Below are 11,616 nucleotides of genomic sequence, written 5' to 3' on the forward strand. Positions count from 1 at the left end.
TGTTGGTGTGGTGAGTGGATATTTTAATTCCTAAGTAAGTTATGGCGTTTTTTACATAGATATTACACTTTTCAGTAACAGCAGTTGTATATAAGGGAAGGATTTCACAATTTTTAGACTGAGTTTCAACCCTGAAATGTTAGAGAATTTAGTTATAACAGAAAGAGCTACAGGAATTTCATTAGAATTTCTTAAAAACACTGTAGTATCGTCAGCAAGTTGTGAAATTTTAAGTTCTCAATCAAATATTTTAATTCCCTCAAATGAGCTCTGTCTAATTAAACAGTTTAAAATTTGGCCAACAAGCAGAAAAATGTAAGGGGAGGCCGGACAGCCCTGACGAACCTCTTTATGGATATTAAATCGGCTAGAAGTTTTATAGAACTGTTATTATCTCTATAAAGTGTCTTAAAGGCTTTAATGAAAAAGTTACCAAAGTTAAAAAGGACAATGTGTCAAAAATGAAGTTGTGACTAACCGTATCAAAGGCCTTTTGATAATCTAAAAACAGAATAATTGGGTCACCAGGGATAAGATCTTTGTATCAACTAAGTCTAACACTAATCGAATATTATCAGAAATGTTGCGTCCAAGCATGAAGCCGTTTTGAGATTCATGTATAATATCATTTAAACCATTTTCAGTCTTTTAGCTAAAATGGAGGCCAAAATTTTATAGTCATTATTTAATAGAGTGATGCCAGGCCAATTATCTATTATTAAATTGTCTTTATTTGGTTTAGGGATCAAAGTGATAAGACCCTGTTTCATTGACGGGGGCAGTTCTTCATTGTTGATGGATTCATTATAAACTACGAGAAGAAATTCTGAAGGTTCAGCCGAAAATTTCTGATAAAATTCTGACGTCAAACCATCTTTGCCTGGTGACTTTTATTTATTATTACCATTTTATCTCCTCAATACAGAGTATTTCATCACAATCCTCTTAAAGATTCATTGGCTTTGTTCACTTCTACTAAAGAGTTTAATATATCTGTGCTATTTATACAGTTATCATTTTTATAAAGATCTCTATAAAGATTTTGAAATTACTGAATAATCTTGTATTACAGAATTATTTAATTTGGATACTGATTTCCTTTCAAAATTTATTTTTTCCATGTTAAAAAAGTATTTGCTATTTTTTTCACCCTCCTCAATCCATTTTAATCTAGACCGAATAAAAGCGCCACATTATTTTTCTTTATATATCTCGTCTAACTCTTCTTGATGTTTCTGTCGTTGTTTTACAACAACTTCATCATCTAACATGTTAGTAGTAATGTCTGAGATAGACCTGATTAATTGCTCCAGCTTTTCTTTTTTTATGCGGTTTATTCTTTTGTTAAATTGAATTGCATACCTTCTAATTTCATACTTCAGTAATTCCCAATATTTTCCAAATTGGTTATTATTTTGAGCGATTGTCCACTGTTTAGTTTTTGAATGTAAATTCTATGTTATTTAATAATGAGTTAAGTTTCCAGTGGTTATACACTCTTCTACACTCCTTATTAGAAAGATTTACTTTTAAAGAAATGGTTTTGTGATCAGTTAAAATTGCAGTGCAAATTTTAACCTCCGTTACTTGACTCTCCATGTCCTCTGAAATAAGCCATAAGTCAATTCTAGATTGAGTTGAAAAGCTTTAGTTACTCCAGGTGTATTGTATGTCAGTAGGATGACGATGTCTCCAGATGTCTAATAAATTTATACGGTTAGAGAAGTCCATAAGATGGTTCTGTCTGTTTCTAAATCTAGAGGGGTGCCTATCCAGTTGATTGGAAAAGGCCATATTAAAATCTCCCCCTAAAATAACCTTTGCTGATGGAAACTTAGTATCAAGAAAAAACATGGCGTCCTCCAGCTCTTTTAAGAAAATAACATTTAAAGAATCAGAATTATATCCATAAATATTGCCCAGCAAAAAGATGTAAGAGTGAAATTCAACCACTATGAAAATCAAATGACCCTTATTATCAGATGTAACATCTAAAACTTTACCTTTGAAGTTATCTTTTAATATTGCTACAGCCTCTGACTTGTTTGAACCATGTGCTAACCATGTATCTTTGCCCCATTGTCCAAAAGGATTCATCTTCTAAGCATGAATGACATTCCTGAAGAAAAACAAAATCTACTCTCGCCTCTTTGGAAAAAAGAAGAAATGCTTTACATTTTATATCATTACGCAGACCCCATGTATTAACAGATAAAAATGGTAGCTCCGTGCTTTCTGAAAGTTAAAGAAAAGTAATTTAAAAAACGTCACCCATTTAAGATGACTCCTAAAATAAAATTTGAAGCCACTATCAAAATTTGCTAAACCATTTGTAAAGTGTAGTGTTTACTGCTGAGTAAAAAACATTATTCTCCAGAAGCCCTTCGAATTTCCTTTCCATCCACATAAGCTTTATGACCCACAAAGTAGGCCCTCTTCCCATCCTTGCGAGCCTGTTCAATGACAGGCCACAGATATTCATAAACACTATGAGGGGCTGAAATAAGGAAAGCAAGAACAAGACAAATCTAGCCAATATAAATACATCAAATAATCAAACTAAAATGACCATAAAGGACTAAACTAAACTAAAACATAATGATAAAGAAGATGAAAAGCAAAGCCAAACCCAAACACCCAGAGTCCTGACAGAGTTGGTCTTTGAGTCGCTTTTTTTTTAGGTAATGGAACTGAAACACACAAAATGCCACATCACCTGGTTGAAACAATAATTACTGAGATTATTTTTATTGGGTCATTAATTTGAACATGTTTTGTTGATTTTTTTTACGCTTTAGTAAAGTTACAAATGTTTTGGATCATAATGAATATTTTGGCAAGTGTGTCAGAAGAGGTCCTGCTGGTCTCAGCCTGCTGGCAGCGTTCAGTTTATCACCTACTGCCAAGATCGACTCAAAACCTTCCTGATCGACGTATTGAGCATTCCTGGGTTAGACAATAAATGACGTCCAACTTATATAGTGCTTTTCAAAGCCATCAGAGGCACCTCACATTAAATCAGTCATTCCTAATCACACTCATTCATTCATACTTTGATGTTAGCAAGCAGCAGGATGTAACAACAGCTTCAGTCTGACCGACTCTGGGTGAGGGGTTTCTTTCTTGTACAAGAAAGAAACAATCTTATTCTTAGTAATTTATGTTTTCACATCAGTTGATCTTAAATTTTAAAATAGTCCATCTGACTTACATATTTTCCAAGAACATCACACAAAAGCATTGATTCATTTACTTGTTTTGAGTATTTTAAAAAGACTCTAATTTTACCTGTCTGAGTAATTTTATTTATTTGTCCGACTCTAATGTTTCAGGTATAGATATTTGGTAACTATAAATTTGGAGCTTCCCAATTTGGTATTTGTTATGTTTACCAAATAATCAAAAGTTAATTTTTCAAATCACATAATTCTTCTCACTTTTTAAACTAAAAATTTTGTTCAAAATGTTGAATATAATTTTCCCTTTATGTTTTTCTTAATAGACATTGTTCTCTTATAAGTAAATTTCTGTTTACACAGATTTTGTTTTAAATGCTTCAATTTATTGATTCAATCTTATTTTTTATGTGAACCATGAATGATAGGGTGGCCAATTTTAAATCTCAACATCAAAATGGAGTCTCTTAGAAAGTGCTGAGCCTGTCGGATCTGTCCAGTCTGGAAAATGTTATCTTTGTCATTGTCGAATCCATGAAGTTCATGTCAATCTGAAACGTTTACTCTTTTAGTCATGGATATCTTTGATACGTCCATGATTGTCATTCATCTACACAAAAAATTCATTTTCTGTGTGGGACACATCCTTCTAAAAGGGAAAAATTATTTTCTTAATTTTGTCTTTCCTTGTTAACCTGTTGGAAAAATATGCATCTCTTCTTTATTCAGTTGTTATTTCACATCCATCGTCAGGCCACTCTTAGTTATGGGTGAGTGTAATTTTCTTATTTTACTTTTTTCTTTTACCCAACTTTAGCCAATTAATTGTCATCCAATGGATACAGACCGGAAAAAATGTCCCATCCTGTTTGTGAAGAAACCTACGAATTAAACTGACTGTAGATGTCTCACAATTGTGTGAAATATGCAGTGATATCCTTCCACTGATCCAGTTTGATAACTGAGAAGAAGTAAGAAGTGAGTGAGACAACCTGGTCACCCCTGCTTTTAGCCCAATGTTCTTCTGGTGAGAAAGAGAAAAAAAACTTTTGTAAATGTGTTTTTTTACAACATGAAATGCAAAAAAATCCAAGATAATGTGTCCATTTAAGCCATAACAAATTCAAAATGTCCTTACAACCTGGTTTGTAGCAGTGAGTATTGGTAGAACCCCTTAAATTTTAAAATGTGAATGAATTGTTCATTCTGCTTTGATAAGCAACCCCCATTTGTCCTGCTTTGTTCTCCTTAGACTATGATGAAATTGGTCCATTATTGGGGACTATAAACCAAAGATGTTTGCTTCAGGGAGAACATCTTAGGTCTGAAACCATCTATATGCTACTTTATATAGGTGAAGTTGCACCGAATAAAAGACTTCTCTGTGTTATAAAGATTCAGATATGTGGGGTCAGCATGACTACATCCCCTTATGAAATAATACACACTGACATATGTAATGCACACATGGACAATAGATTGGAGGGGTCAGCATGCCTGCATTCCTTTCCACTGGCTGTGGCCAGCATCCCCTTGGGTCCACATCCCAAATAATCAGTGTAGGTGTTCCCAAAAACTCAATAAAACAGAGACTTTTAAATCTTTTCTATGAACTTGAGGGTCCAACTCCACACTGAGTGTAATAGCTCACAGATACCTCGTCAGGTTTGTCGGGTACAGGACTGCAAATTCCAGGCACACCTTTTTATCTTTTTTTTAAATCCTTTATTTCACCATAAAGTTACACTGCACCCTTCAATTTGGGAGCAAAACAACTCAGACGGCAACTCTTTTGATTTGGTTACATTCAATTACACAATTAAAAGTTTCTATCTACTTTTTGTTTTTGTGGGTTTACCCATACTCTGGCGTCTCCATTTTTCAAATCACTGTTTTCCATACATCTCAGCAGTGCTTCCATTTGTGGAGAAATATCCTTTCTCCAGCTAGGTTAGGAATGTATAAGATTCAAGAAGAGTCGGTAAGTTGAATTCATGAATTCCATTTATTAATACAAAATGCAGGACTGGTCCATCATGTTTTTCTGGTGGGAAAACACAGCAAAATGGCACCAAACACCAGTATCTTATTCCTTTTGTTGGCCTCTATCTAAGCTACCCCCTAAAGAAGGCGTTCCCTACTGTGTCATTTCCTTTAACCTTATCTGTCTATATATGAGCATACATGTGTGTATATATGAGCATGCAGGCAGCTAAAAGAGATATAGCATCTTCAAACACAGAATTATTTATTTCTAACATCAGTTAGAAGACAAACCCAGCTGATTGGACAGAGTAGGATCTATGAGATGAAGATGTTTGATCATCAGTCTGCAGGATATCTGTCCTTTCTTCATCACAGCATTGATGGTCTCCCGGGCCTTGTTTGCTCTGGTTTGGTTCTTTTGAAGCATACCTTCTTTCTCTGAACAATTAAAGACCCCATCTGCCTCCAGGCCATCAAGGAGCTGAATCAGGATTTCCTCAGAAACTCTGTCCACAAACTCAGGGCGAACCTTGAAAAGTTTTTCCTCTGCAGACAGAAATCAGAAACAACATGAATTCAAATCGACGTCTGAGAGAAAAACGTGATGAAGATCAACTATTCATGTTTCTCCATCCAGAGATTCAGAGTCTGTTGATCCTCAGGTCTAAACCTGTTGTTGTGTTTCTGCCTCATATCTGAGTGACGACCACTGATTCTGTCTACTCCCCGCTTATTAAGTGTGGTGGTGTTCAGATGCTTACTAAAGCGTCATCCTTATTATTTCTTCTAATAAGGAAGATGTCGAATCAGACTCAGGTCACAAACTCATCAAGGACTATGACATCAGTTTTCTTCCCCTCTAGTCAGAAAAGAAAACATTCACTTAAAAATCATGATGATCTCTAAAGAAATTTATCTTTTCCATTCCCACAAAAACTTAATAATTATGGATGACGTGTTCCCTGTAATGACTTTCTGCAAAATAAATTAAAAATAAATATCAGTTCCTGTGCATTTTGTCTTTGAGACAATAAACCTGTTTTCAATTGCATCTTCATTAAAAAGATTTTGAAAACTGGTTCTTATACAAGAAATCTATCCCATCTTTAGGTTTTAATATAATAAAACTTGGCCTAACATGGGATAAAGAGTTAAATTATGATCTTAATGTAATCCTCTGGTTAAGTTTTTATTCACAAACACCGCTTTGTAAAAATCACCTCCATTTTTAAAGTGAAATAATTTTATTTAAGAGAGTGCTTAAATGTTGCAACATCACAAAAAGCCCAATCTTTATACCAATATGTTGAGTTAAGATTTGAAATTTGTCTTGCATTTGTAACATCCTGTTTTACAAAATGTAAACAAAAATCTAAATGTTTTTGTTTTACTTTCCTTAGTTTCTATTCATTTTCATTTCTTCTTTTTTCTAAGTTTATCATATCAAACATTTTTATTTTTGCCTTATTATATTTTCTTTGAATGTTCAATAACAATGAAAAATACATAAATAAAACATTACCATAGTTCCACCTTTTAACTCAAAATGTCACATGCAGTGATGAATTATGGGTAAAATATTTCATTGAATTTGGACAGCTCTCAGACCCTTCAACATGAACGAGCATTCGGAGGGTGGAACAACAAAGTCTATACAGTGTTGAGGAAAATTGAATATTCTTAGTGTTTAAAATAGCTAATCTTAATTTAGGTAGGTTTGTGTTAAAGATGTAACCTAAATAACTAAGTATTTAGGTAAGTAAGTATTTTCTGAACTTATATAAAACAGACAAGAGTTGGGGCCTGCAGGGGAGACTGTTTGTTGTTAGAGAGAAGCAGGGCCGTAAATTTAACTTTCCAGGTCTCCAGTGTCTCCCAGGCAAGCAGTAACACAAGAGACATGGTTCAGGGCTGGAAAGCTGGAGAAAGATAATAACACACAATACTTATAATTGGGATCTAATTTGCAGGATATAGTTATTAACAGCATGTGTTGATTAGGAATAGTTTAATTTGTAGTTTTCTATTAACAATTACTATTAGTGTCTAACTTAGGCTAAACTATAAGATTAAACAGATAATCAAACCTAAGGGAACATTAATTAAGAAATGTTCAGAATAAATGTGTTTCTATTGAAAATGCTCAGGTATATTCTATAAGTGTTGTAATTCTTTAAATCGGTACTTTGATTTGAGAAGATGGAGAAGTTCTGAATTACTTTGTCCCAGGCTCCTAATGGTACGATTGAATTTAATGCAAAGACCTGAGTTTGGATGGCTGCTCGGCGAGGCAATAAAGCAAAATAACTTTTTGGTGAACTCTGGTTAAAAACAAGAATATTTTGTTCAATTGGAGAACTTGAGAAAATCCAGGCTTCAAAACATACATGATGAACTCTTGTTCGAAATAACTTTTGGTCTTACTTGTCTACATAGAGAGAAGTCTCAGTTCTGAAAGGAAACATAGCTGATGGTCGTGATAAAATTGCTTCGAACTGTTTAACTGAGTAACTCAAAGCTGGGTATATACATATATGGAGGGTTCACGCCTTGATTGCATAATTGGATAAATTTAAAAACCAAGGAAACCCCTTTTAGATAAAACTATGCACCCCCAGGGGAAAGAATCGGATTGCTTTTGCAAAAACGCATGAACACTCTGCCTTTATTCCTGCCTTGGCATTTTTTTCCTTATCCTATTTGTCTCAGGTAATTGAAGGTCTGTCTTCGTGTGTATGAAGTGTCTGTGTTGTTGATGTGATTTTATACTTTTAAATGTTGGAATAAACTCTGAAAAATGCGTGACGTGGAGCACTGATTGTTAACTCTGTGTGGCTTTTATTTCCATGCAGGGCATCATTGAATCCGGGAGCCCAAGAGAATATAACGAGCCAGAACTTAATCATTTTTATTCTCTTACAACAGACACATTTAGTCTCTGTGACCATTTCTACCCATTTCTTTTTTTTTTTCACCTGGATCAGAGAATTCCTCTCCCTTGTTCCTCGCTCCAGCTGAAGGTTTTGATTCATCTTTCTTCACTGCAGGGAAAGAACAGTAAAATTAACGCTCTCTGAGTAAATGGGCTACACCACTTTAGGAAAACATAAAATTCATATTAGTGAATATTTTGATGAAAATAGTGACTTATTTACACATTTTTTCACTTTCTCTTTATCATCATCACTATGTCTCCTTCTCCTCTTTAAGTTTTAGGATCTTTGTCACCAAATTATATATTAGACATTGGAATGAAATTCAGAGCAAGTCCTTCATCTGGCCAGATATAAAAATTACCAGCACAGTTTGAATGAATAAAATAAAATTACCATATTTTATTTTATTCATGCAAAGTCTTTTTATATTCTGTCAGTTCCTTTTACTCATCAGGTTTTGTGATGCCTGTTTGACTAGTTTCATTGTTTATCCCCTGAAAAGTCAGTTTTGTCAGGTAAACATATGAAGTGTCTCCAGTGTAAAGTCAGGTCCTAAAGCATGATTTGTTTTTATTGCTGCTGTATAAATACTCAGTGCTACAACCTGATGTCTCTCACTGTGCATCACTATGTAGATGCATGTCAACATGAGGAACATGCTAAACATGCTAAATAACATGTATAACATGTAACAGATTTATTTATCATTTAGAGCTGAATCAGAGACGGTAGAGGCTGTAAAAGCAGTTTTAATGTGTCTCACCTTTAGCAGAGGACAAAGAGAACAAAGAAGCTTCTTCTCATTTTGTGGGGATCCAGGGTTTTGGGATGGTGGGGTTGTTCATCTTTTGTCCACCAGAGGGCGGCCTGAGGTTTTGTCTGGCGGGTTGGCCTTCAGCTCGGGTCCCAACACACCTGATGCCAATCTCGTCAGCTCCTATAAGAGGAGGGAGTCACCGTCACTTCACTGCCAGAGTGTCACCAATGTTTGGTACTACAGGCCCCAGAGTTCACACCTCTGTTTTTTTTTTTGTGATTTAGTCTAGACAAGTTCTCAGTGAACCTTTGTGTCTCTCCCTCAGAGATCCGAGATTGCTGTGCTGTGGAATCCCTGTCCGCCCGTCCGCACTCCGACGCCGCCTCTTCTGCCGTCCACCTCCCACCATCAACCCCGGACTCCCCAGGCGCCCTTTCCCCTCCCGGCTCGGACCCGCTCCAAACCCAAGTAGGTCCACCGACTCCGTTTTGTTGCATTGAGGATTCCAAACTGAACCAGAATTAACCCTCCCTGTCCTCCTGTGCTCAGAATTCTGGCGTCAGCCGTGAGAGGAGATCCATGCCCCCCATGTCACCTGCCATCTTCCTGTTTTGCTTACAATAAACCTCACACAATAAAAACTGGTGCTCTCTGTTGTGTTTCTGCATGTGGGTGAAGAAATTAGAATCCGACATGACACATTTGTTCCTCACAGCATCTATGGCAGCTCTAATCTTTAGGATCTATGTCACCACAATCTATGTAAGATGTAGGCATAAAAAGCGGAGCCAGTCGTTATAACGGATCTGATCAAATATATAATTTACCAGAAGAGCTTAATGCAAAACATCATCCATGTGCATCAGTAACACTGCACTTATGAGCAGTTGGATGGTGGAGTAACAAAAGCCTTATTGTCTGATAGAGTCGTGTGACTGGAGCTCAGGTTTTAGATGGTTTCACCAACCAAAGCATCAACTCAGTCACCATTTCATCCATTAGTTCTTCCTGACTGCCACTGACCTCACTTTGCTTGACAAATGGAACAGACCATTCTGTTAATCTGCTGGGTAATTAGCTTTTAATTGTAGATTAAGGAGATTCATTCTGGATTTAATTTTCTTTGAACATTTCCAGCTGAGGATGGAAAGTGGACGACTGATTCTCCAGTCATATTTATGAAGCTTTAGATGCTCAGCTCCACATTATCTGTTCCTATGTGCATCTGTGTGTTTTGTATCTTCAGTAACTTCCTGCTGTTCCAGTCTATTTCACAAACAGATGAATATTTGTCTACTATTTACTGCTGTGTGTTTCCAGGTCAGCTGGTGCAGCAGGTACATTAATGCAGTCAGTCTGTTTAATCTAACCTGTTATTGATGTTTCCTGTCAGTGACGGAGTGTGAAGTTTATCGCTCCTCCCCAGGTGATTTTAACACAACAGAACAGAAAGCCAGTATATCACACTGTTTTTCAGTGTTGTCAGTTTGGCCTTGAAATATTAACTTCAGCTGCTTGAATGGCAGAATTTGTTGTCACCTGTTGCTGGGTGTGGAAACCTTCCTCTCCTGTCTGGATGGAGTAATTCAGAGTCTGAAATGGAGCAGCTGTTTCCTCTACACCCGACTTTAAACTGGAATTTTATCATATATAATTTATTACCTTTGACTTAGTGAATCCACTGCAGCTCTGTAGGAAACCCTGCTGCGTTTTTTTACTGGTTCAGTTTTGTTTTTGTTTTAGGATGCAAATTGTTAGTTAATAAATTAGTTAAAGTTGATTTATCTTTTGACCAAGTAGCACTTAATTGATTAGTGGACATTTTAAGAAAAGCCTCAGTTTCTTTCCATAACATGAATGTTCATTCTTTCATAATATATACTAACTTTAAAGAAGCAGCAAACCAAAGCACCATCAGCCCATTCTGCTCTGAGATCAGCTGCTTCTCTAAACTGATGATTACTGAATGAATCTTCTGATGACTCCGAGTGTCGTCTGGTCTACAGATCCAGAACCAGTCCTGGTTCTGGATCTGTAGAATCAAGAGGTTCATCAGGACTTCATGTCTGATGAACCTCTTGATTTCTTCAAACTGAACCATTCATAATTCCATAATCCAGATTTTAACCTAGAAACTAAGTTATGGATCAGTTTTGGGCTGATAAGTGTTACAGATGGTTCAGAAGGACCACACAGTTCAATCAGACATGAAGTTCTTCCGTCTCTGACTGACCTGCAGCTGCAGGACTCAGATCTTCGAGCTTCTTCACCAGGTCATTCCTGTTGATCTTCTTTAAAATGTTCACCATGACCTCCACAGCTCCAGGGAGCTCAAACATCTGGACCATCAGGTCCACAACTGCAAGTATCTTTGCATCCTCCAATTTGCTTTCTTTGATGGGTCCCTTGCCGTTCCAGGTTTCTTGCTTCAGATGCCATTTAAAGGTGTCGAAATCAGCTTTTCTTAAATCATCCAGGATGTCAACAAGGTCCTTCTTCTCACACATCTTGACCTACAGCTGAAGTCAGAGGACAACATGTCAGATTTCTTGGTGTTTCTGCTGACGAGGGGCCTCATGCATACGAATGAGCAACTTTCAGACTGAAATTTTATGCCACTGCATTTGTCAGACACATTTGTGCATGACACAAGGAGCACATTTCCAGAATAAAAAAGCTTTAAGTAAATTGCAGTTTAATATCTGCCTGTTCAGCTGGAGTATACGGGGACCCTTATGTATCTGGGAAGCATCTGAATGAC

At 36.3% G+C, this 11,616-nt stretch overlaps 1 protein-coding gene across 1 annotated transcript; it reads right to left on the bottom strand.

The window, feature by feature from the left end:
• Positions 1-4,337: 4,337 nt before the first annotated feature.
• LOC106939894 (uncharacterized) lies at positions 4,338-11,379 on the bottom strand. The gene is made up of 3 exons (XM_015022469.1): positions 11,089-11,379; positions 8,138-8,203; positions 4,338-5,708 (listed from the first exon to the last, which is right to left on the bottom strand). Exons 1-3 carry the CDS (start codon positions 11,360-11,362, stop codon positions 5,437-5,439), a joined length of 612 nt encoding a protein of 203 aa, XP_014877955.1. The 5' UTR covers positions 11,363-11,379; the 3' UTR covers positions 4,338-5,436.
• Between the last annotated feature and the right edge of the window lie 237 nt (positions 11,380-11,616).

The sequence above is a fragment of the Poecilia latipinna genome, unplaced genomic scaffold, assembly GCF_001443285.1.
Source record: "Poecilia latipinna isolate Pla-1442-1.1 unplaced genomic scaffold, P_latipinna-1.0 Scaffold3019, whole genome shotgun sequence".
Lineage (NCBI taxonomy): Eukaryota > Metazoa > Chordata > Actinopteri > Cyprinodontiformes > Poeciliidae > Poecilia > Poecilia latipinna.

Bases quoted from the DNA above. Each gene is read 5' to 3' on its own strand.
- LOC106939894 (XM_015022469.1), bottom strand. From the start codon at position 11,362: ATGTGTGAGAAGAAGGACCTTGTTGACATCCTGGATGATTTAAGAAAA. The intron at 8,204-11,088 runs GTCAGTCAGAGA...CTTTCCCTGCAG, and splicing joins TCTGAGTCCTGCAGCTGCAG to TGAAGAAAGATGAATCAAAA. The intron at 5,709-8,137 runs GTGAAAAAAAAA...TTCTGTCTGCAG, and splicing joins AGAGGAATTCTCTGATCCAG to AGGAAAAACTTTTCAAGGTT.